At 35.7% G+C, this 27,585-nt stretch overlaps 1 protein-coding gene across 3 annotated transcripts in view; it reads left to right on the top strand.

Moving 5' to 3' along the window:
* KIAA0825 (KIAA0825 ortholog) overlaps positions 1-27,585 on the top strand; it is a 232,423-nt gene that overhangs the window by 123,033 nt on the left and 81,805 nt on the right. For 2 of the 3 annotated variants that reach the window (XM_071731888.1, XM_071731887.1), the window contains one exon: positions 1,288-1,382. The exons of the other annotated variant lie outside the window; for it this stretch is intronic. In XM_071731888.1, the coding sequence (XP_071587989.1) occupies positions 1,288-1,382 (95 nt within the window). The remainder of the gene's footprint in view (positions 1-1,287; positions 1,383-27,585) is intronic. 3 annotated transcript variants of the gene reach the window in all.

Genomic DNA, 27,585 nt, shown 5'->3' with positions numbered 1-27,585 from the left:
GGTTTTTTTGTGACTATTGCTACTGGATGTGTTTAGCTTTTTTTTTTTCTTTTCTTTTTTTTTTTTAACCCCTCCTGATTTTACAAGTACTGATTCTGTATTTATTTATTTTTAATTCAATGTTGAGTACAGAACAGTTGCCTGTTTTGTCCCCTGTGTTCTACTCCCACTGGTCTCTCAGTTGGCTCTTTTTCCTTATTTACTGTTTTTCAAGTGTTCTCTGCCACTTCTTTATGCACATTCCACTTTCATACTATATTATTCTTCCTTTAGTTACCCTTGTCTCTCCTTCTGACTCTGTATCCACCTTTATTTTTCTACATTACATTTAAGTGCATGGCTACGACGAGGGTTAGGGAGAAAATTAGATTAAGAGGGAAGGGAATAAAATAAAGATGGGAAGGGAGGTATTGCACTGATTCTGCTCTCCCAGAAGAGTCAAGTGCTGTCTGTAAGAAGAGAAAGATGCAATGCAAGATGTACTTTCCTTATCCAGGATTATTTCTGTTGTTTTGACTTGCTTTTTGTTTCTTTAAAACAAACCCAAAACTATTCAGTGCTACTTCAATGTTAGAATAATAATTTTCAAAGTATTTCCTCCCAAGTTTATTGAATTGAAGTCACTACTTGACCATTATTGACAATTAATTTTATGCAACAGGACTTCCTGTGTTGTTAACACAAGAATGCTGTGTCTGGACTTCTGTCTGCCCACCATTATTTTAGATTGGTTTTATTTATTAAATAAGCAAAATGGAGTGATACTGTTCATACTGTCTAGGCTTACTGCTGTTTATAATAACCATCTGGTGGCTGGGGTGCCTTACTAAATTATAGACAAGTAAACCATCACTGTAATTACAATACAGGTTATGTCTTGGATTCCAGCTCTACCAGGTTTTTCACGACAAACTTTTTGCTGACAGCAGAAAATTTAAAATGCTGTTACATATAGAGATGCCAATTATTTTGCTTTTCAAACAAAGAGTCAACCTCTCAGACAAAGTGATTGGGCAGAATGCCATAAACAGTTGGAAGAATAACGGTTCAAAAAATTGATTTATCTTTTTATAAATAATGGCTCCATCCCCAAATGAATTTATAAATTAATTGCTATCTTATTGGGATAAAAACCTTCTTCTGTGGACATGATTGATATCATCTGTCTGAGTCCTTGTTCTAGACCCCCCTCCTTCTTGGTTAGTAAATCACAGCTGGAGCTTTAATTTACTGATCATATTAACACTGATTAATAACTAACAATAGCTTCTTGCCATGTATCAACAGTCAACCATTACTGAATGGAACTGGGATTGGTCAAACTTGCTGCCAAGTTATTTGGGACAGAACAAGATGACCTTCAGGGTGCTGCTGGCACACAGGTAATGGGATTTTGGCAAATAATTGCTCTTCCCTGTTGTCTTTTTTTACTTTGTAGTAGTCATCACACAAAGATTTTACCAGTGAAATTCATAAAATAAATTATATATTTATTTAAGATATGCAGTTTTAGGATGGATATGCTTACTGTCTACTGCACTTGATTGACACAGAGATGGTTTTTAATACCTATTTTGAGAAGCCTGATATTTCCTTTCTGTCTCAAACCTGAATATATTTTTCCATTGCCCTTAAATTGTGCTTTGAAAATAAATTAGTAACTTCTTCCAATCTGTAGTGCTCAGGGAGATTTCAGCTGTAGAGCAGAAAACTTAGGGGATATTTACTCAAGTTGTAATGAGTCTTCAGTTCAGATGGGGCATGACAAGTGGAGCTAGAAATAATGTTTCCTTTGCACTTTTTAACTGATGGAGTTTGTTTAAAAGTGTTGAAATATTAAAATAAGTAAATCTTAACTGCTTAATTGATAAGCAGTTGTATTTTATGCAGAGTTGGTAGTTGTTATATTCAGAAAATTGTAGGTGGAAAATGGATGTTTTTCCCAAATATGTCATTTACATCCTGTGAAAGCTGGAAAAGTTATATTCTGCAAACTAAGAATTTTAATATTCCCTTCTGATTCTGAATCCTCCTGCTGATATTTAATATGGTCATATCATTCATCTTTTAGACTGAACTGTTTCTCTATTTAGAAATGAGTGACAATTTCAAAAGTGTGTGAATATACATGTCAAAAATGTTGTCATGTTTTTATGCCATTTTCTCAATTTATCTCTAGCAGTTGGTCTTAAGCATTTAATTCTTACTTCATTTCTTATATAAAATATTTGTACAATCTATTTCTAGTGGTTTTTTTTTTTTAAATTTGCTGTGATTCATTCTTTACCCATCCAAATAGCTGTTTTTTGAAATTTTAATGCAATTGCAACAAAAATGATGCTGGTAAAAATGTACCATTAAATTCTCTTCTTGATGTCCTCTCTTACCCACCACATGACAGGAGATGGAATTTCATGGACTTTTTGATCTGGATCAGAAGTGTTATTTTTATGTTAAATGGCAGAGACAATTCAGTCCTAATTTTTCTGATTTGATAATTCTCCCAGTGATTGCTAAGACTTCTCCCTGCATTAAAAATAAAGTAGTTTGGCCTTTGGAAAGATTCTAATAGAAAGTTTTAGTCTCAAGCTGATTCTTGAACTTCTCTTCAATGCCAATGTCATCAATCTGAGCTGAAGGGAGTGTAGAGGATTGCTGTGACTTGCAGAGGGAACATTTCTGGTAGACACTTCATGTTCTCTGTTATCTTGAAACACTTTTATTTTTTCTTTTCATCTCTTTATAGAGTTCAGAAAGAACTCGTGTATATGCCTTCCCTGTCCTTCTCTGTATTTCATGCCTTTGTAGTATCATCTATTGTTGCATCTTTTCTTATTACTATTATTTAATAAGTGCCCCAATTGTTGTCATCCTTCCTCATCTGAAAATGTCTCCATTCACTGCCCTTCTACATGGAAATTCTCACCTAGAAGTGACATTATGCAAGCCATTAATGATTAGCTCATGGATTTATTATTTAAACCACTCTGCTTTACAGACCATTTAAACCCATTGTGATCATTAAGTAGAACTGCTAATTCAGTATCTGTCATAGCAACCAGCAACTCCAGCACAGCTTGTCTTTACCTGACTTAATTTTTACCATAGCTGGAGTAAATCTACTCAGGAGACCCTCATGCCTTCTCAAGAAAGCTCTGCACTAACTCAAGTGAGCCCCAACTTCAGGTGATTTTTCATCCCTCTTCCTCCAGCTGCATAAATCTCTGCTTTACTTGAGCTGAGGAGTTAAGGTTCAAGAAGAATGGGTCCATGGTCATTTTTACCTCCTGTTTATGATGGACCCATTCTGTTTCCAGTGTGCTCTTCCTCATCTGAGTTAAGGAAAATTAAGGACCAGTACTTGAAAAGAGTCAGAACTGCCAATTTATAATGTGGGCTGGCATCATATTGTAATTACTCCTTTCTTTAACAGATGCCAGAGCTTTCACTAATCACTTTCTTCTGTACAGGCAAAAATGTTTTTACCTGTTCACAGTGATATTGGGGCCTATTTCCTTTTTGATATATTTAAGAGAAATACTATCTGTTGCACGCAAAGTAAAATAAGTATACCCTGCTCTCTCTTTGGTGGAAAAAAACTAAAAATGCTTAGGGGACTCATTTACAAGGGAAATGCTCCCCTAACCTAGTTAATGACTGAGTTACCTGGGAGGGGGTTATGGGAGCCTTGTCCCAGAGCCAGCAAGTGGTGGGCAAATTAATTGGTTGGTGGTTAGGGGAAAGTAAAAGGCTTCTAGAGCTGGTTAAAAAGGGAATGAATCGTTGTGGACTTCTCATTGTTGGCTCCACATAAGCATGTGAATCTAAGTCACACATTTCTATGATTCTCAACATGAAAGTGTTCAGGTAATTTTTCAAATTAAAGTTGTGGGTGGCTATGGTTATTATTTTATTTATAGGTTCTTAAATGTGGAATGCTATCAGGAAAAGCCTATTAAAGCTGAGCATTAAGCAGTCACATAGAAAACTTGACATTCATCTCTATTTACAGTTTATACCTTTAGAAACTGTAAAGAAGTTTTGCTTATCTTTGCTTTGGATATATAAATGGATTCCTTCCCTTTCTAGCTTTACTTTTGACTCTTTCTATTTTTAATTTTTCTTGAGCTGCAAGAAAAAAAACATTTTTCAGTTCTACTTGAAGTAATATCTTTTAAAAATAAGATCAACAATCAGCTAATTTACAATACTCCATTAAACCTAGTTTTAAAAAATGTCCTGTATATTTACACTGATACATGCTGTGCTGCTTTTTTGAATCTTGTAACACACTTCTCTATCCTCAGATATTTCCCTGCCAAGTGGGACTTTCTTACCCCTAATGCATACAAAAAACAACCAGACCATGTACTTTTAGTTTTTGTTTAGTTCACACGTATCTCAACATTTAATCACTATCCTGCTCACAGAGGAAAAAAAAAAATTCTAAATCAGTATGTTGAACTGTTTCTGCAGTTGATTTTATTCAGCCATCATCTCCTTTTTTTTGTGTGTGTGTTTTTTTTTTTTGTTTGACTGACTGTCCACTATCTCTGTGTGTAAGATCACATTTGAAAATACTTCAGTGACTGCAGTGACCTGACCTCAGCCAGCAGCTAAGTGTCCACTTGGCTGGTCACTCACCCCCCACACAATGAGATAAGAGGGAGAACTGGAGGAGCAAAGGTGAGAAAACAGATTCAGATGAAGACAGCTTATTAAGTGAAATAGAACAGTCCATGGAAGCAAAGCCAAGGAATTAATTCAGTGTTTGCACTGCCAGAGAGATATCCACTCCCTTGCTGGAAAGCAGAGCTCCAGCACATCTAGTGGTTAATTGGTCAGGCAACTGAAATCCCAAATATCCCTTCTTCCTCCTCCTGTCCCCAGCTTTTGTTGCTCAACACAACATTTATATAGTATCAAATATCTCGTTGGTCATTTTGGGGCAGCTGTCCCAGCTGTGCCACCTCCTGTTCTCTTGCACAGCCCCAGCTCACCTGCTGGTGAGACAGAGTGGGAAAAAAGAAAAGCAGCCAAAAAGCTACTGCTGTGTTGTCAAGGTTGAGGCACAAATGCAAGGCATGGTAGCATACATTACCCTTATTTTTTATGTACTTGCCTTAATACTGATGTGCCAGCTAAATATTTTTGATAATTTACTTTCAGAGAAATATCTCAGCAACTTGTCCATAGAATGCCAGACTGGATTGAGTTGGAAGGGACATTAAACATCATCTAATCACCCCAACCCTGCCATGGTCAGGGACCCCTCCCCCAGCCCAGGGTGCTCCAAGCCCCATCCAAGGTGTCCATGAAAGCTTCCAGGGATGAGGCAACCATAATTAATGCTCCTTGACTTAATCAGCAAGGAATCATGGAAGGGTTTGGGTTGGAGGGGACCTTAAAGCTCCTCCAGTCCCACCTGGACAATCCAGGGACCCCTCCCCCAGCCCAGGGGGCTCCAAGCCCCATCCAACCTTGGGCACTGCCAGGGATGGGGCAGCCACAGCTTCTGGGGGCACCCAGGGGCTCAGCACCCTCACAACAAAGGATTTCTTCCTGATATCCAATCTAAATATCCCCTCTTCCAGTTTGAAATCATCAACCCCCTCATTCTATCACACCATGCCCTTGTATCCATCTAATCCTAACCCAGTTCACATCCCAGACTGGTATTTTGCTGGAGTTTGGGGTTTGACCTTCCTGTTGCAGTGCTTTCAGGTGCATCAAGTGCTTTCCTATAGAAAATAAGCACATCCCATTCACTCTAATCATGAGAAAGAACTCAGACAAGTCTTCATCACATGAACCTCTTCCCCAGTATTGTGGCAATTTCCTTTTCTCAGGAGGAGAGGATGAGATTCCTTCATCTGTTCTTCAGAGAAGTGCCATAGAGCACTGGTACCAGGGCAGGGTTAGGGTATTTATTCAAGTGGATAAGAAATGCCATGAAAAATGTCTTGGCTGGAAATTAAGAGATGATCTCCAACAGATAAAATGTAGATCAGGAAGAGCTTTCCAGAAAGGATTTGCACAGTGATATGGGTTTAATTCCAGTAATGTCTGTCTTCAATAAATATTCACAACTGAGCAGCCTCTCAAAGCAGAGTAGAAAACCTGGAATTGTTTATAGCAAAATAAACAATAGGGAATATATAGCAAATTAATAAGTTTGTTTGCTGCTAAAACTGGGTTTAAAAAGTAGGTGTTTTAGTAACATTTGCTACAAAATGTGCACAAACTCACAGTTTTCGTATTCCAGAATTTTTCTAACATAGTCCAGACTGCTCTCAGTCTGACAAACTACTGGGCTGTCTGCAAATGAAACTGCTTTTTAGGAAAATAAAGAGTATAACAGCTTTCTGGTTTAAGGTGAAGATGCCCTGGGACCTGATGTGTCTTTTTTGAAACCCTTCTGATTGCATTGGGTGAGGACTGTCTGTTTGCCTTTTGCAGATAGATTGGTTAATATAGTTGAGGCACTTTTTGCCCATAGTAGAGCTAGGTGAAGAAATTATATGTTTTGCCATTGATTGGGCTTAATAAAACCAAAATTAATTTTAAAAATCTTGCTTAGGATTTTGAATGATTGCAGGGCAAAAATCTGCATAGCTCTTGTATATTCTAGTGGATACACAGACACCATCTGTTGAGAATGGTAGCCATATGGTGAACTATTTATAGAAAATGTTTATATTCATTGTGTTGTTGATTATCTAGATATCCAGAAAAATGCTCTTTTAAAATCTAGTTTATCAACACATGGAAAAATATATTATGTAGTTTTGAAATTGGAAAGGATGTCAGCAAACTACATGTGCTTTGTTTTCTGCAATTTTTTTTTTTTTTTTTTTTTTTTTTTAATGAAACTTTACCAAGGTCCAAGTCTGAGAAACGAGTGAAAATACCCAGAATATGACAAGGTAGGAAGTTCTCTAACAATTTGCTCTGTAGAAGAAACAAATGGTGGAAGAGCAGCTACTGGCATGATGACAAGACAGAGACTGCATCCACATGGCAGAGGGTGACAGTGTGATGTCTGGTGTACTTTTGGATGTGTTAGTCAAGTCCTTCTCCTAAGCTTCAGATGCTCCCAGCCCTTTTGTCTCCAAATTGCTGGATACTGGGAATCCATGTTGTTGTTACAGCTACAAGTCAGCTATTAATAATGTGTTGGTGAGGAGCTGGGGTTGCTATTAATACTGCAGCAGTCACCACCTGCTTGGTGAGATTATAATGGATGCCCTTAAAATGCATGTGGAAACAGGATTTATAATATGCATGGGAGACTATGAGAGATGGTGTCTCATTGTTCCTGTATCCAAAGAAGCAGGTGAAAGATATTAATTCACTGTTGTACACCCCCTGCTCGATCAGGTTGAGACCCTCCTCACTGTGATTTTTGAGGAAAATCTGATTTTGACCTTTCTGGGTAAGTGAGGACCCTTTTCCCTAAATGGATTGGTCAATAACAAGGTATATGTCACATCCGTCAGCAAAAGGGATTATCCTCCATCTGCTTATCCTCTTCTGACATGGCTAATGAAACTGTACTCTGACCTTAAAGGATCTGTCAGGAGGAGGCTTAGTTCCCTGCCTGGCAGCTGTAAAGCCTTGGTGGCAGAATGCAGCTTGGTCAGGGAGAGGGAAGGCTGCACCCCGTGTCACTGCTTGAATTCCACTCCAGCCACCAAGGTGTACCCCTTCACTGCTTGTTAGCAGCCTGTCTCTCCTGCAGTCACGTTGGTGAATTGTATACATAAAACATCATTCTCCAACAAAAGAGACTGAAAAAAGGAAGAGGCTGCTGTATCCCAGTTAACCTTATTTAATGCGAGCTCCTTTTTGGTACTTGGAACTCCATTGTGATGAGTCCTTTGCCTGTTGAGGATATGAAAGCTCTCTTTGAAGTAACAAATATAAAATTGCTTCAATATGGCATCATTCTAATTTGTTGCCATTTCCCTTGCTCAAACCTGGCCTCTAGAAAAAAAGTAATTAAAAAAAAATGTATTTCTGATGCATGTTTTGCATTCAAACGTGTGTCAAGCACAGTCTATTGGCTAGAGCACAGTCCTGTGAGCTAAACCCCTTTCTTCTATCTCACTGTATCTTGGTTTCCCCATTTAGAGTTAGGCAGCATTTTTCCACATTCTTATGTGCATTCATGTAAAAAATACCAAGTAAATGCAATGTATTAATGTTAACAATGCATATATACATTTATTGTTAGGATTCACTGTTTTTTTTTGTTTCTTAAAAAGTATGCATCTCTTCTTCATAAATATACTGCAACCACAAATTATTTTGGAAGCATGACACTCATGTTTTGTCATTATCTATGTTCTTTTGTCACTATCGTGTTCTGTCACTAATTAACCTGGTGATTGGCATCCTGGCTGACTTCCCTTAAAAACAGATACTTCCTTTCAGCTGTATATAATTTACTTTCCTCTCAACTCTGCCTTGTACCCTGTTGCTCAGTAAGGACACTCAAGTGGAGATAGTCATGTTTGTCATTTCACCTGTTCTGTTCTTCCTCTTTCTGAGTCTTGCTGATCCAAGTTCTCATTCTTAATAGATACATAGTGATCACAAGTGTGTACAAAAGCTCTAAATTTATATTAATGCATGCCCTGCACACAGTGGCAAGCCACTCATCCCATCTATAGGCATTTTTGCAACAGCTACAAAGCAAGAGGTCACAGGAAGCAAGGCAACAAGCTAAAAGTCTGTTTTACCCACCAACCCATTGTTCTTCTTTCTGCTTCTTTTAGATAAGGGATTTTCAGCAAAGTGCTACTAAGGCAGAGTGATTCAATTTCCATACAGGGATGTCAGTTTCTTTGCAGGCTGTAATGAGTTGAGACATGCAAATCCCCTGTAAGGTAGAGGGGGAAGTATTAATATCAAAGTTAAACAGATGGAAAATCTGGTCCTGCAAGTCACCTTTAAGGTTTCATCCACACAGCAAAATCAGTCTGTAGCAAAACCAAGGTAGAACCTATCTCTTCCAACTGGATTTTAAGGTTTTGAGGTGGTAAGATACAAAGCTACCATAAAGCAGCTGTTGATGTGCAAAGTCACAGAGAGGTGGTTGAGCTTTATTAATTGCTGAGCTAATTTGGATTACCTTCCAGTCATCTTAGGCAGTGGCATGCCTGTTATTTTTCCTCTGAAGGAGATGGACAACAACTCTATGTTGTCTCTTGACCTGGAAATATTTGCTGTTGCTACCACAAAGCACTGGTCATGGCTGTGGCTGTGCTGATAACAGACCCTCACAGCTGTAACCACACTCTCAGAATTACAGCTTTCCCACAATTTATTGCTTCCCTCACATGGCTTTCTGGGATGAACTCTGCTCTCTCCTGCTTGGCTCACCCTGATTCAACAGCTAATTGCTCTAAAAGGATGACTGCCCTTGAAATTTTTACAGTCATGGTAGGGTTTGGAAGACACAGCCTCATGTGTGCTCTTAACAAATACTGTGATGTGAGTAGTCAGCTTAAATTCTGCATGGACACCATGATTTGGGGGTGTCTGATAATCTGGCCCAGAAAACCTGTTTTGTTGTTGTTGGGTTTTTGTTTATTTTGGTTTGGTTTTTCGTTTTTTGTTTTGGTTGGGTTGGGTTGGATTTTTTTGTTCATTTGTTGGTTTGTGTGTTTTTGGTTTTTTGTGGTTTTGTTTTGTTTTTCTCCCCTTGTAAACTTCTTGCTGGGGTCTACCAGCAAAATCCAGTCTTGGTGAAGAGTGGAAAGCCACTGTGCAACCTGCATGGTGTAGCAAAGAGGGAATTCAGAGTTGTCATTCTAATGGGTGACTCTGGAAAATGTCATTGAAGGAAGCTTTTTTCTGTTAGTCTTCAGATTGACAGGTTATGACAAAACTGCATTCATGTTGCTCGAATACATCTTTTGTCTGGTTTTACATGCTTTTTGACTTGTCTAGAAAATGACATATTGAGGTTTTCATTAGCCTTAACCAGGTGTGATTTTCTTTATGGGAGATACCTTGGTGGGACCACAGTGGAAGGCGAATAAAGCACTGAAGCTTGGAGAGGCCACGGCCCTTCCTCAGATGGTGGTGATGAGTTGAAAGACTCATTAATCAACAAGCAAGTAACAGGTGTGATGGCTTTCCTGCAGACTGCCAACAGACTGTGAAAGTCACATCCAACACAAAACTGTTAAGCTAGACACATCTATAAACATTCTTAAAATTTTGTCTTTCTCATTTAGTTGAAAAACGCAAAGCTGGCATGTTTTGGAGGTTTCTTTATGTGGGTTTTTTTGTGGGTTTTTTTTTTAATTGCTTTGTGTTCAGGTAAGTACTCTACAATTTAGGAAGCAAAAAAACCCAAAAACCTGATAGTGTTTTCATCTTTTGCTCATTTTAATACAGTAACAAATTCATTTAAATGAGGGCAAAGTTTTGATTGCAACGGTAAGTTTTAATATTACATTATGTATGTACTATAGAATATATAGAAATATAGTTACATAAATATATATAATATATAAATATAATATAACAAATATATTATATGAATGGTTTTAATGTTACAAATTTCTGTACACATGTGCAGAAAAGCTTTAACAGAAAAAAATTAATACAGAGATTTTTTGTATATTATGAATAGGTGTTTTCTTCATGATTTTCCAGTTCTTTCCTCTACTACAAAAGGTATCTGTAGCACAGACTCAGCTATGCTGAAGTGCTGCAGTGTAGACAGAAAGTCATAAAATGTTTAAAGTGGAATGATTTAGAAGGTTTTATTATTTAATCAACTTACACTGGATTGTTCGCTTGCACTGATGGGAAAAACCCATAATAAGAAGCCAAAGAATGAAATCTCCATACAATTTGTCCACATCATTCTTCCTTAAACTCTGTGGATCCCCTGGAATAAAGGAAAGTCTAGTCAGAGGTCTTACACCTCCCCATTAATTTTTTCCCCCAGATTATCCTTAAATTGATATACTCCCAGTAGATAAAAATTAATTTTACACTGTCAAAGAGCAATGAATATGAATTTTCTTGGATTTTTCTATTTGCTAATTCCTTGGTCTCCCTAATTTTCATCTTTTTCTAAATATGGATGACCAAGATAATAAAAGTTGCTCTTTAAAATTTGAGGCAGATGAGAACAGTGTCTCACCTTCATCTGTTACGAGGAATTTCTCCATAGAACTGGTCTGATCTTCTGTTTCCCTCTGTCTTAGTTACGAGCTTCGTATCTGGAAATTAATTTTAATTTATGATCTGTATTCTCCACTATTTTTGTGCAGGGTTTGCCAATTGCATAGTGATTTTGGTCTCAGTTTAAACAGATTTTGGTCTCAGTGTCCATAAGTGTGGTGCCTGCTGTAGTGCATGCACAAAGCAAGGAAGCAACAGTGCTGCATATATTGATGAAGTAATAAGTTGTTGTAATAGTGGTATATCAAAAGTGATCTCTGCTTTGCCTTTACAAGGCTCTGTAAGCAGGTATTTGAATATAACTGTCTTTAAGATATATCTGTAACAGATTTTATCTGATTACTCAGTGCAGTGCCACTGCCTGTTATTGGTGCACTTGCTAAAGCATATACAGCTGTCATGTCATGTCACCCATTTTAGAAAGAACTGTTGTAATTTCTTTTTAATGGCAGTGTATTTTAAAACACATTTTACTACTGGGATCAGGGACAATTGTATTTTGTTTCAAGTCTGACCATAGATTATTGCCTACATTTTTTCCCATTAACTTGCTGTTGTTGCTTTAACTCAGTAATTAAACACCCCCGCAAAAAGAACACCCTCTAGAATAATACAGAAATGATCCCTTTAATTGTACTAATAAAGGCTGTGACAGCTGAATTTAAATACAACTAAACTCTTCCCACTAAAGTGTTAATGAAATTAACAATAAAAAAGTATAATGATTTCTCTTGGGATAATTACATGGGTAATTTAACAGCACATTTGGATAAAAACTGGAAGCATTTGTGTGATATATAGTTAAACCTCTGTAAATGGCATATAGAAAATCAAAGGCTTTCTTACTCTCTTTCAAGTACAAAAGAAGTCTTTAAAAATGTTAAGTAGTAGCTCCTTTTAAAAAGTAAATTTATCTTTAATTTCTCTCATATTTTCCACATTATATATTGTTTCATATGGAATGACTGTCAGGTCATGCTGTAGAAATAGCATTTAATGGGCTTACCAGTCTCAAAGTGAATGCATGGACAACTGGGAATTCTCTTGCATAGCCCAGTGGAAAAATGGTTGTTGGGTGAGAAATTTTGATACAATACTTTCAGAGTTTTAGTGATGGAAAAACCCCAGTATTTAAATTGTAAATACGTTAATATGTGACAGTGACCTTACAGACTTTCTTTCTCAAAAGAAACAAACCACAATTTCAAATGCCTGATGGATTTCCATTAATACAGTAATACAGTTTTACAGATTTTGGGCACCTTGTTGACTCTTTAGATGCAAGTCATTAAGTGCTGTGATTGCCCCATATACAGAAGTCAATCTGCTCTGGAAGATGTTGCTTAATTTATTTCTTTTTTTTTTCTCTCTCTTTTTTTTTTTTTTTTTTTTTAAGAGATTCACAGAGGGAAATGTAATTCTTCAGTAGCCCAGACACAGCTTATTTATTACTTTCATTTAGGCCATGGTCAGCACCTTCAACTGATCTGGAGACCAAAGGGCTCTCATGATTATCAGAGAGCATCTGATAAGCATTTACTCTGTTCATTAAGTGAGTTGATGCTTGCTGCAGGTATAGTTTTTCTGGTTGTTCTGTCCTATAAACACAAGCTGAAATGTGTTCTCTCCTTCCACAGCCCCCAAAAGTGGTCTCAAAGAAGGAAGAAGCTCCTTGGTCAGAATAAATCACACACATGGCTCAGCCTAAGGCCAGCCTCATTTTTAAAGATCCAGACCCAACCCAACCTTAGTTGAAGGATGAACCTATAGTTAGCAAAGACAAACAAAAGAGTCATGATCATTTTTCTTTCAAATATAAATAGCTAGTGCCAACAACAAGTGTCTCTCTCTCTCCTCTTTCTAATAACCTCCAAAACCACCATTTCCATGTGTGCCTTGAAGATTAGCAGTAACAGAATGGCACTTTATTGGATTGCAAGCCTAAGACCTCTCCAGGAAAAGGAGTAATTACAATTATTATCAGGCACTGAAAAACAAAGCACACTATCAAAATTGGTTGTATCATACTTAGAACAGTTCTATTCACTTTTACCAGTATCTGCTACCAGCCTGAGAGTGTCTGAAGGAGTGAATAAAACTGAAAGACAGAGCAGCAGTTCTCCAGACTCTTCATGTTTCATAAAGAGAATTTTGACCTCTCTGTATCCAAACTTCAGTCCAAAATTGTCATGGATCAAGGTGATCAATGGTATTCAGATATTTTGAAGTTGGGCTCCAAGATCATTCTCTGAGGCCTTTAAACCATTTTACTCTGCACTTCTGATTCAGGAGTTGCTGTAATGCTTTTATTAGAATGCTTTTATTAGAATGCTTTTATTAGGATGCTCTAATGCTTTTAGAAGTATAAATGTTGTCAGGATGTTGTTTACTGATGCTTAGATCAGTGAGGATTCTTTCCTTTGCTGAAACTCATTATACCATGTTAATTCTTCCATTAATTTATTTTAGTTGTTTTTGCAAGTGGTTTTCCAGCCCTATTAAAGAAAAAACCCCAAAACCAAAAAACCTAAACCAAACATTAAGCATTTTTTATTTCAAAATAGACCAATATCATTACTCCTTGTACCTCTAAGATATATTTTGTTCTTAAAATTCCCAGAAACTCATTTGTGTTCCCTCTGGCCTTGATGAATTGCTACATTTCTAGGTTTTCAGTTTATGGTCTTCTGTCCTTCAGCTTTTTGATAGTACCTAGTGCATATCATCTACTGAAATGAAGAGTGATGTATTTTTTCCTACTGAAGAGTATAGAATTGCATTATAATGCAGTTCCCATTGCTTAATTCCCAGCTGTTTTAATTTTTTTTATTTCAACTGTATTTAATTAGATTCTATTAACAACTTTTTATTGGTTTTGCTATGAAACCATTTTTCCCACAAAATAATCCCTAAAAATGTTGGAAGTTTATTCCCAAACTATACATCACTATATGATTTATACAAAAACACCTAAAATTATTCTAACTTGTGTTGTGGTTGACTTATTCTTGGTCTGATTCTTATGTATATACTTGTTAGTAAGTTTGGATTTGGTATCACAGCTCTCTAAATGTGTACTCTAGAGGTCTGTCCATTAGGTGTTGACTAGAATGGTTTTCCATTTGTGGAATTTGTTCAACTTTTCTCTTTGTGTTCATCTTTTCAACATAACCAGTCTATTCTATGTAGTTTATAGGTGAATATTCAGTCTCCCAAAAATATGAACCATTTCATTATGTTCTGTAGTATTTCTTATACTGGGGGAAGGGGTGAGGTGCAGAGTCTCCCTTTTTCTTCTCTGAGCATGCAGAGATGTTTGTTGGGATTTTTTAATTATTTTTTTTATTCTGAATTTTACATTGCTGACTCCTACCAAACCTAAAAGTATTTTTTTCTTTATATGTTAACAATCTCATTTGCAGTGATTAGGAGAGAACTCTTTCTTTTCATGATGTCCCTTTCATGACATTTTCTACTGTGTTTTCTTAACTTCATAAATTTTAGTTTTTCTCATTTTAATCTATCTTTGCTGTCACATGCAGAATTTTCTTACATGGGGATTAATGAGTGTTTAATCTTTTTATTCCATACTGAACATAATCCTGAGACAGCTTATTCATATCCTTAATCTAATGAGTCGTCTCTGTGAATTCCATACAATAACTGGAATTTAACATGTTCAGCTAGATTTCATGTTTGCAGTTTTGGGGCTTGAGAAGGAAACCTCTTGGAATCAGGAGTGTTTCTGCCTGTCTTGCAGTACGTGCTCTGTATCTTGTCCATTTAAGTAGACTGAAAATACAGGATGTAGAATTTTTTATTAGAAGTTGAACAATAGCTTTTATGGGGGCCTACGAGGTATACGGAGTCTTTTTGTTCTGTAAAATAAGACAATTGTGAAGCAAACAATTAGAATATCCATTAAATCTAGTCAGTCTCAAGAGCAGTTTCAAGGGGCTTTTTCTTCAATTTGATTCAGCTATGATTTATTACAACTTATTCTTGAATGTCAGTAACACATGCTACCTGTCTGTTCACGAGGACAAATCCATCTCCACAGAAGATACTGCATTGCTAGATTCAGAACAGCAAGGAATTTAACTGAGTATTTCCTAAACAGCAGAAAATTAGTATTTAAGGCAAGTGATGCTCTGTATTTTAAGGAGTATATTCTGAAGTGCTTTATTTTAATCAAAAGAAAATATTCCTCTGACTTCATTTTCTTGTTGTTAAAGGAATCCATTTAGTAATAGACATTTAATCCTTTGGTTGTTGTATCACCCATTGTTTCGGAGTGCTAAGTGTTAGAACAAGTAAAAAAATAGAGTTTAAACAACATAGCAGTTTCTCCTGCTGGGCTAAGAATTAGCAAAGTCATGGTTTCACAAGGTTGATGTCAGATATTCCTGTGATTAATGTAATGAAGAAATTAGAATGAGTTTTTCCTACTGCACTTAAACAGCTCGGGAAGAAAGATGAAGGAGGGAAGATAATTTTTCTGTTGCTTGAAATACTTTTGTCATAGTTTATTAAAATGATAAATAATAAGTCTGAAACATGTATAACAAGCTTTGGCATAAATGAATTAATTTTAAAAGAGCTGGAACCTTACAGGGAGCAAGTACCCTGTGAATGGAGTGTTTTGTTTTGTTTTGTTTTCTTTAATGGCATTTTCTCAGCATCCAATAATAAGATGAAAATAAAGCTTTTACATCTTCTGAAGCAGACTTGTCAAGTTCTCAGTGGCATCTTATAATTGTGAAAACTAAAGGTACACTTTAACTCCCCTCTGCTAAGCATCTATATTGAGGTCTTTGCATGCTTATTTTTCTCTATAGTTTTAAATGCGTGGGAGAATTTGATCAGTGTCCTTTTTATATTCAAAATGAGCCAGCTTCTGTCTAAAAAGTGTCTTATTGTCATGATGTCACCGCATCTCAAGATTTGTGACCTTTTGCTCCATATGGGTTCATGGTAGACCTCGTTGTGTTGTGGGTTTTTTGTTTTCTTTTTTTTTTTTTTTTGCAGGCTCAATTGCTTTTGTCCCCCCGCTAGGGGGTATCAAAGCCTTTTGGACTAAAGTTTTACACAGTGGTAGGTTTGCAGATAAATAAATAAATAGAATAAAAATAATATCCTAAAAGTACCCAACAGCAACTGAAAGTACCCAACAAAGAAGCAAACCTGAATTTTATGTGTGATAAGGACCGCCAGATGTCGCAAAGGCATCATTGATGAAGTGTTTTTTTATCCAAAATGTGGCACTTATATGAGGAATAGCAGTATTGTGTTTGAGAGTTGCAGAGGCCATAACAGGTCAGTGAAATGTCCTTCAAACATTTGATTTTTACATTTGAGAATAGGCCAAGATGAAAAGATAACCACATATCTGACATTGACGTTACTACCATTTAGACAACCGATGCAATTGCCTTAGTCAGTGGGATCAATCAGACCTTTATTACTTTGAGAGCCACATAAAAGATTTAGTTTTGTTTTTTTCTTATAAAAATGAAGGTTCTGAACACCGTCTGATGGCAAGTTTAAAATTATTATATATATTTTTTTTTTTTTTTTCTTTTAAGAGTAGAACGCTATAAAAAACATTAAATGAATAACAAGGACTCTTAAAAGACTTTGAGCTGATTTGAGCAGCATGCATAAATTGGCTGTTTAACAAGTAGAACTTGGAAACAAGTATTTGATGATTGATTTTTTATTGAGACAGAATGAGAATGATAGCGGATAAAGTGATTTTCCTTATTGAGGCAAAATATAGTGTTTTTCAACATGTCTTCAGTATGAATGGAAGCCCTGTCAAAAAAACTGAGCAACACATAATATCTTTTAAAAGGTAAATTAACATAAGTATATCACTTAGTTTATGGATCAAATTTTACACTTGTCAGTTTTATTCATAATGTCATAAAGTTTACATTGTAAAGATAGTGTTATTACCTTTGTTATGTCCTGGTAAAGCCTAATATTAAGTGAGTTCATTGTAGAATTTAAGTATTATTCAGCTGAAGAAATGCCAGCGCAGAAAATTAAGTCCAAAATATGTATTCATGTGCAGATCTTAGACAAATCCCTAGTAATTTTAAGTACTTGAAATACATTATTCAACAAGTAACCTGCTGTACGCTCGTGTTTAATGGGCTCTGCCTGAGTATACAGAAGCTGTCAAGATAAAATATGGAACATGCATCATTCTAATTCAATTATGATTATTCTTAAAAAATAAAATAAGTGTGTGTCCATGTTTGTTTGTGCTGCACGTGGAAAGGTGCAATCTTTATTGCTGAGATTGAATTTGTTTTGTGTGATTCTTGATGTTGCTCGGGTTTTTGTGCACACGCAACGTGAACACACAAGGTATAAATACATAAATTATGTTTATTCAAACTCCGAAGATGCTCAAAATATTAATTTAATTTGTACTGAATGCTTATGTGTATTCTTTACATACATTTCTGCTTCCCCACATACTTAAAAAAACAATCAGTGATGTAGTTACATGTGCACCTATGTGCGTAATTGTTGCTAAACCACTGAAAGAGGCCCTGGACTTTCCTCTGACCTCAAGAAAATCCTTGTTGAAAATTGGTATGTGGATGCAAGTATGTCTTTATCTCTGATTATGATTTATATGATATTTGTCTTTTATAATTGTGATGTCAGTGGAGTTCTTACATTCCTAGCCAGTTCCTAAGTTTATAGACAGTTGCGTAACATTCCACAGATGCCAAATTCTTTACCTTTTGAAGTTTTTTCCTGACTGTTGAGGGGTTTTTTTTGGTCAAGGGGGGGCCTGAAATGGAGATAGATGTATTTGAGTTTGTGTTTGTGTACTCTGCTTATGAGTTGCATACATATGGAATACTTTGTGTTTTGTTCTAAGACTTTATGTATATTTAACCTTTAATTTAACTAGCAGGTTGTAAGATTTCCATAAAAAATAGATGAGCTTTGAACTCACTGAATGTTATTGGTGTAGCACAATCAATCATTTCTAAAGGTTAATGGTGTTAAAAACAATGAGAACATATGTCTTATTTTTAATACTGTTATATTAGTAAAATTATTTAGCATAGATAAGGAATTTGTACCCTGTTCATTGTGTTAAATCACAATTTACAGTTTTTCAATAGCAGATTTTCAATAGTCCTTATTAATGTTGAAGGGGAAAAAGACAAATAAGTGTATATTTAAACTTTTTTACTATGAATGAAATAATTGGTGATATGGTAGCTATGGCATCTTTCTAGAGCGAAGTTGATCTAGAATATATTACAGTTTTTTAATATGTTTTATTTTTCTCCATCCTGTTCTGCTACCTATTAATAAAATATGACTTACAGAGGTATTATTCTAATTGCATCATACATGCAATTCTTCAGTTAAATAAAAAGTCAATACTTGAATGACAGTGATAGGGGGGCAGAGGATTTCAAATGGTAAAAGCCTCCTGTGGTAACAAAGACTGAATCCAGCCCTATGTAGCATAGCTTCCTGATCATATCATTAAACCTGATACCAACAAAGAATATTTATTTGTTGCCAAGCTGTTGCAGGATTTATTTCTGAACTTAAATCCCAATTATCAAGGAAATTGCATCCTCTTTATCTCGGGGAAGGGTGTACTGCATCATAGCATATTTGGTTATTTGGTGCTATAATATTGTTACCTTGCTTGAAACACATGGTCCCTCTTGATGCACAAGAAAAAAACTGAATCCATTTCAATAAATTAATGGGGATGAGAATCCCAATCCATCGTTCTTTTCAGAGGTTCACATACATTGTAATGAAATGCATTAGGAGTTTTCTTCACTTGAAATCCAAATGAGACCCATTTTGGCTCACACCCTTGACAGTCTCTTTTATAAGCACTGCTGTCTCCTGCTCATGTGTGGGCTTAGTAAAATGCTCCCTTTGTAAGATGCACAGAGACAATATAATGCCATGAAAGACGAAGGTGTCAAAACACAAAGTTAGAGGCAATCTAATCAATGCCTCCTGATTTAGCCTTTGAAGGCTCTCTTCATTAAAACTCTTTAATTGTGAGGCTTATCTTGAGGTGGAGCTGTTACTTAATATTTTTCAGTGTCATTCTTTGGACAGTCATTTGTACCTTTTAAACGTAATTTCAATATTCATTGTTTAGTAAATTGGATGCCTTGTTAGCAATAGTGGTGGTATGAATGACTTGCATTCAAGTGATTGAAGGTAATAATGTATAAATGCTTGGTTTTCTCCCCCTGAAGTTTAATGTGGTTTATTTCTACGTGTGTCATTATAAAATATATGGTTTTCATTATGCGTCTTTTTATTTTTATGTACAGGAATGCGGGGTAGAATATTTTAAAATTATGAATAGAAACACTACTGGCTGCATCTTTTTGAACTTTTTGAAATTTTCAGTTTGGGCGTAAAAGTTAAAAATTCTACGTAAGAAACGGAAAATATGATCCCAGATGATAGTGTTCTAAATAAATCTGGAAAGGTATGAGATAAAAAGAAGATGGCATATTAGCCTTTTCTTCATAAATGATCATAAAGTTGGCAGTGATCACTAGAAAACAACTTCTTGAAATGAGCTGAAAAAAAAAATTGTGCCTGAAAGCAGGTAATTTGGAAAATGCTTTTAAAAGAAATACTTAATTTCCACCTGAAAACTGCCAATATAAAGCCAAATTAAAGACTAAAGTACAAGCCATCTTTTTTGTGAGCCAGATGACTTACTTTGTTTTTTAAAAGTTGTGTATATATAAACATATATATATATATAGTTTCTTTGTGTGTATGTGTGGTAAATTCTGCTCTAGAACCACATATATATATGTGTGTGTATGTGCTACATCAGTAAATGTTTTTTTGTATTACAGTATTTGTCACAGTACTATTAAGATGTTGAAAGGTTTTTACTGGAAAACAAACATTGTTTGTTTTTACAATCTCTCATAAAACCTACATCTATTTGATGTCTGCAGCACTGGAAAAATTAAAGCTATCTCATATTTCCCTTATATTAATTATCAATAAATAAATAATTTAACACGTACAAAAGCAAAAACATGAAGACTATAGAATTTATTTGCAGAAATCTCTGAAAATGGAAAAAGAATTGAGGCAACTTTGACCTGATTTTTAAATGATTGGTGTGGTGAGTACAGCTGCTCAAGCTTAGTAATTATTTGTGATAGGTTGTTTTTGAGTCCCATATGTATAGGAGCTCCAGGCCCAACTACCTCATTTGCTGGCACACAAACAGATTCTTCCAGGTGCTGAAAATTAAATTTTAATATATTATTTAAATATTAAGAGAATTACAGTTTCAGTAATTTTACTGCTACAGCTGGAGTGCAAAGTGTGCCTGTGCACTATAGAGGTTGTTGCGTGGTCTCCCAGAATGAAAATTCCCATTGGCTTTAAATCCTTTCAAAGAAGCAAATGTTTGATGTAAGGATAAAAATATGTGTATTTTTACACAGTGTATTTTTAAAATATTGTGTGGATCTTGACCTATTTACAGACTAAGAATTTGAAGTGCTCGTTGCAATTCCTGTGAATTTTCATTAAAAAAAAATGCTACAAGTTTAACAGAGTAAGGAAAAACTTATTTACTCCTGTGCTGGAGACTTGGGTAAGACAACAGTTCCAAAAAGCTGTTAAGCAGATGGTTAACCTTAAGCATGTATTTAATTACACTGATATCAAGTTAATATATTTTCTGGATTAAAGTTCAGGCATGTAACTTTGGTGCATTTAATCACATGGGAAAACATGTTTCTGAATTGGGAATCATAGCCATATTTTGGGGTTTAAGAGAAATATTTGGAGGTAACTGACTTGCTTACCCCAGTATTTTGCCACAGAAAATTAGGAAGATTGTCATAAGAGGTAAAGTAAGTTTTAGGTGAACTGTAGGGAGACGTAATCACACTGAGCTGAAAATACCATAAAATGAGATATCTATTTAATTCCAGTATTCTATGATGCCCATCCCTTCTGTTTCATCATTTCAGCACACTTCTTACTGTTCTTGGGATGAGCAATGACATCCAACTTCAAGTGTGGGTTAAGGAGACTTGGAATGCACTTTTGAGGTTTTTTCCTCTTTTGAAACATTATAACTGAAAATAAGTGTGTCCTGAAGAAATCCTACTCTTCTACCAATAGCAGTTAGCAGGCTCATTGTCTAAGGAAAAATTAAATATCTCCTTTAGTTCTGTGGCCTTCTAATAAATATTGAAATCCAGAATCTTTTTAATATGTCATCAAAGACTTCATTAATTAATTTGTTGATTTTTCACCGTGCATCAGTAGAGATCTGGGGCTTTTTGGGATAACTTCAGCCTTGCACAATGCTCCATCTTACCCAGTGAACTTTGATTTTCACCTTTTAAAACTTGTCCAGCTTGAAAGGGCCTTGCACAGGGCTGTGTTGTCAGCAATCTGCACTCAGTGTCACTTAATTTCTGTCCCAACTGTGTGAATTCTGAAAGGTTGTTTAGGTGAAATTAATTCAGTTATGGATTTAAAGTTCTCTGCTCATTCCTCTTTGCAAAGGGAAATTCTTTCTGTTTGTTTTGATTATAGTACTGAATATTGATTGGGTTTCATTTTAAAAGTGAATGGATCTTTTATTCCATTGTAACAAGATCATCACCCCAGCTCTTGTCCCAAGTCTGTCTCACTAAATCCATTAATCTTTAGAATAGATGATTTTCCTGAAAGTAGGATAGGCTGTGTAGTCTTAGTGCCAGGCAAAAGTTACAGCAACTTTTAGAAAGCGTTCTAATCTTCACAAAATCATTTTGGAAAGAAGCAAATTGCAGTGCTTTTATCTTAATTATGTAGTTGTATTTCACAATGAGAAGTTCACAGTTCCTGTCATAGCAACACATTCTCCTGTTGTTACATAGTTATGGAATTTCTTAAGTTGCAAAGTTCAAGACAGAACTGATTTAAAACAAAGCACCAATATAAAATTTTAGAAACTGAGTCCAGAAAAAATGAATTATTGCCACATCTTATAATATTTCACTATCTACAAATCTAAATTTCTCCATCAGTCCAGTGCCTTCTATTTTGCTCAAAGCATCTGATCATGTGTTGTATTCATGCTGGTTTGGTTTTGACTTTTACCATGGTTTAAATATTTTTTTTTTAATCTGCTAAATTAAAACAAATATTTTTGGTTTATGAACAGCGTTAATTAATTAAGTGCTTGCATACTCTTGGTAGGTTACACATGGATTACAAATCAGTCCCAACTCTTCCATCCTGTTTGAAATACCTTTCAAGTATAATGAACTATTGCTGCTAATAGTTAGCAAATGTATTTTTGATCAGTTCTTTTGACTGCCATGAGGTATCTCTTCCCCTATTGAGAGATTCATTTTCTTGTAAAGGAGGAGTATGAGATTCAGGCATACAAAGCACATACATAGTCCTATATCCATGAAATAAATTATGACTTTATGTTCCTTTCCAGGTCGGGTCTCACATGCTAATATTGTTACTGTTGGATTTTGTGCCGTGGCAAGATAAATTCACCTGATTTCAAAATTAGATTTTTAAGGACTGTGATGGTGTGTTTATAACAAGGGTTTTTTGCCCCAGTCCTCTGACACATGATTCTGCACCTCTGCTCAACATCAGGGCTGTCTTCACCCTAGTGAAGGACTCATCACAAGTAGTGAAAATAAAATCAATTACATTTTCTCTCCCATATTGTTAGCTGTTATTAATTTTTACATTGACCAGAAATCAGTTGTTGTTCTGACTTCCCTCTGATGAGTGACTCTTAGAAAGATACCCACATGAGCAGTTGCCTTGTGCTGCGTGGTGGTGTGCAAAATCATTTTTTTCTCAGATGAAAGAACCCCTCTTTTGTTAAAAATTAAAAAATCTGTGATTCAAAGCAAATAGCAAACTAGGTATTTCTGTGTCTAGACATAAAAACAGATTAAATTGACCATGTTCAAAAGTACAATGCTAGAAATTCCTAAAACAAACACCACTTTATTAAATTGAAACAGAGTGATTTATAATGCCATTTATGGGTTTTTTTTGGCAATAAAATAAAAAAAATGGCTACATCTGGAATCTGTTGTAAGGACTGAAAATCCAGAGGCTAATTTTGTAAAGTCACCATTAGAAGACAACAAAATGGTGAAGCAGTGTGCTTTGCTCTTAAATGGGCTTTCACAATTGCATGGGACTTTGTTTTCCCTTGACCTGGTAGGAGAAATCCACAGACTGAAAGTGTGAGTCAGATGAAGACAATGCAAAATTACAGTTTCCTCTCATGTGACAATGTATTATTGATTATTTTTTCTTTTCACATGTAAAGTATTGTAAAAATTTTCTTTCTAAACTGTAGTACACTTTCCAAATGCCTAAAATTCCATACATGTAAAATAAGCAGGAGATGAAGACAATGCAAAATTACAGTAAGGCCAAGATTTCCTCTCATGTGAAAAAGTATAATTGATTATTTTTTCTTTCCACATGTAAAGTATTGTAAAAAATTTCTTTCTAAACTGTAGTACACTTTCCAAATGCCTAAAATTCCATACATGGAAAATAAGCAGGAGATGAAGACAATGCAAAATTACAGTAAGGCCACGATTTCCTCTCGTGTGACAAAGTATTTTTGATTATTTTTTCTTTTCACATGTAAAGTATTGTAAAAATTTTCTTTTGAAACTGTACACTTTCCAAATGTCTAAAATTCCACTCATGTAAAACAAGCAAGAGAGGGATGAGTGGCAATTCAGGAAATAGAGGAAGCCTTATTTAATTTTGCTTGCTTTCTCTTGCCTATAAGCAGCACCTTGAGAACTTCAATCCATATATAAGACTCAGAGAATTAATACAGTGGAAGAGGGTTTAAAAGTGTTTCCTCATCACACTGTGACTCATTTTGTGTGATTATGACCCTGGGACTTCTTAAAATTGTCATCCCTTATGACAACTGCAGATATAATGTAGATTTCGAGGGAGATGCTTAAAACATAACCTCATTTCTCAGGGAATTGTCAAATTCTAACGTTAAACTGAATTTTCCTGAATGCTGAGATAGAAGGGATTGACCCCTCAAGATGGAACACGTCTAATTGGAAGTAGCATAAAAGATGATAATATCAATGGATTTCAGTGTAGTATAATTATATGTTGAAGCAGAACCCTGAAACTCTATTACTGCACATTGACAGGCAGTATCTTAAAAGCCAAAGTCAGGAAGCTAATTTCCAGGGAAAATAATAGTAGACAGATTAATACAAATTATGTATTTTAATTGCAAGCCTTTTTTTTTTTTTCCCTTTTCTTTTTTTGTCTTTTTTTTTTTTTTTTTCTTTTTTTTTTTTTTCTTTTTAACTGCTAGATATTTTTACTGTTTCCTTGTATTTCAAATGAGGTTTCAGTAAGAGCCACAATCCTGGCATTCCTAGATTGTAAGGGCCTACAGAACTTATGTTCAACATCTCTTTTTTTTTTTTTTTTTTTTTTTTTTTTTCCATGCTCAGTAATTAAAAATGGCTATGGGCATTTTTCATCCTTTGAGATTTACCAACTGCTATAGCATTTGTAGAATAATTTCTTCACCTGCTTTTACATGGAATAACCAAATAGTGGGGCATCTTGAAGTACTTTTAGAAAAAAAAGTTTACCTCTAGGCTTCCTGTCTTCAGCACACAGGCGGCTGTATCACTGTTCCACCATTCAATTAATTTAGAAATTCTAAGAACAAAAGTTATTAATAAGTCTTTTGTCATGGATAAAAAAAAAAAAAAAAAAGCAGAGGTTCCTTTTTAGTATTTGTGTGTCATCACGCCGGGCCTAGGAAATTAGCCTAATTTATTATTTAAAACACTGGTGGGGATTCCTAATTGCATTCATCATTAGGTACGACACGTTTAGAGCCGGGGACCGTATCCAGTGAGAATTTTCCAGTTTGAATTTCGAAATAAAAATATTTTTTCGAGAGAGATCCCCAGCTATTGCCTGTTGCCATGGCAACAGCCCTATTTGTCTGAGAGCTCTGCCCGCCGCCAATGGGAGCGCGAGCGGCGTCAACCAAACACGCGAATACATCAAAGACAAATTCATATGCTCAATCTGATCAGCTCAATTAATGTAAGAACAGAAGCTGAAGGGGGTTAAAAGAGGGCATCCATTCAGGATAGATGAAGCCTCTTTTAGCAGAATCTATACGCCGGCCTTTTGGGGGAGGAATTTAGCACACTGTCAAAAACATTATCAGAAAAGGAAAGTACTAGGCCTCCTACACCTAACAGATATGAAGCTGTCAGACAAAGAATAGCACTATTCATTAAATGACACTTATTTTCTCCCACTTTACAAGAATACAGTGAACAAAACAAGCAGGGGAGCAGCTGAGAGAGACACTTTTTTCTTTTCCTGGTGATGACAGACATGCGGCAATTATGGTGATAACTAAGGAATACTAAACAAGAAGCCAGGCTCCATTCTGTTTATCACCTAAAATTTTATGTTACTAGATTTGCATGCGGCTCTTGTTTTGTTTTATTATTTATGTCTAGGACAAATTAGATCCTTTTGTTTTTAACGTGGTGCTTTCAGTTTGGTGGAAAACGCCTCTAAACTGTACACGTTCTCCCCTTTTTCTTGCTAAATGGCCATATCAAGTTGAAGTGCTTTCAAAGTGAGGGAGTTTCAAAGCACAAGAAAACTGGTGTTACCAGAGGGGAGAGAAACACACCGAAAAAAAGAGGTAAAAAAAAAAAAAAAAAGAAAAAGAGCATTAGTGTAATGTCAAGAGGTACTGTGTATTATTTCTGCTGTATATAACTTAGGAGGCAGTTAGTGAAAATCTGCTGATTCTCACCTTGGCTTGCAGATCATGGTGGGGCTTTGTTACTTACACTTAATGCTGTAATTCACAGTCTTGTAAAGTTTGTTGGTGTTAGGTAAGTTTGTTTAAAAGCAGATGGAAGCAAGCAGGAGGTCCCACAAGGCCAGTAGCTCTTGAGAATCTTATACTTAAGCCATGATGATCTGATTTAAAGCCTATTATCAATAGTCTGCTACTTTTATCTACGTGATCATGGCCTGATTGGGACTGACTGGGTATCCATGTACTCCATAATATGCTGTCAGGCAATACTGACAGCTGCAATGAAGGAACAATAAATGTGGGGCAGCCGTAATGTAAAGGTCCAGCCAGGCTGTATGAAAACTGATGGCTGAGATATTGGCTCCTCTGTTACCACATGCACCATCCCCTTTGAGGATTTCTTGGTGAGTGAATTAAAATGGTCTCCTGACACACAGAATGAGGGCAGCGGGGAAGGTCTTCACTTAAGAAAACCCACAGATTGCTAAAACCCTGCATTTAAAGTCAATGGGTAGGCAAAAAAAAAGAAAATCAAGAAGTGTTTCTTCTCTGAAGAAATGGGTGCATGAAAATTTCCGTGGGCATTTATATACTGGTATACACATACACATGTGCAATACACGTTATTTACATTACATAATAGGGGCTGGAGAGGTTCATCTTGGGAAAATTCTCTGGCATTTATCACTGAAACTGTTTCTGTGCTCAAAAATAGTGTAAGTGGGGAAGAACATCTAGTGGTAATCAAGCATTCTGGGTCATGACCTGTGGCTTGAAAACACCACTTAGCATTACTGTCAGCAGTACATATATAATATGATTGAATTCAGTAAAACAGACTAAATTTATTGGTAGGATATCTTTTTCTAGTACTCCAGCTAAGTTAACGTAGAGACATTTTGATTCTTCAGTTATTTTTACATGTGGTAATTGCTGTGTACCAAAAACTTGTAGTTTACAGTGGAATTAAAACTCCCAGATCTTCCTATAACTGTTGCCCTAAAGTAACTCATAATGACTTTAAGCTGAGACCTGTAACATGCTGGATTCACTGCTTTGATTTTCGTGTTGAACATGAAACAAAGCATAGGTGAATATATGTGAATGTATGTCCACTGTTAAGCTAAATAAAATTAAAATAAAGTAGCCATTATCCAAGTCCATAATGGGATATGGTGTTCCTGTGCCTTTGATTTATAGCACTTTTGTGGTGCCAAACACTTCAAGACACTACAGGCCAACAGTCATTGGCTTGTAAAGACTCTAAAAAAAGTGTTCTGTATTCTCAAACCTTGTTACCAATAAATAAATAAATAAATAACAATCAGGTGGCAAAATCAAAATATAAGTACTTGTTTTTTGTTGATTGTTTCATTGCTTAAAAACATAAACACTGAAGACTCCGTCCCATTCAGATGGGATCCAAGGTTTTTTCATATTAAAAACCTTTCCTTGGAAGTTTCCTGCCCCAAAGACATGATGGTGCC

This window comes from Heliangelus exortis, chromosome Z (assembly GCF_036169615.1).
Source record: "Heliangelus exortis chromosome Z, bHelExo1.hap1, whole genome shotgun sequence".
Classification (NCBI taxonomy): Eukaryota; Metazoa; Chordata; class Aves; order Apodiformes; family Trochilidae; genus Heliangelus; species Heliangelus exortis.
This window is presented reverse-complemented; position numbering and strand designations above follow the sequence as displayed.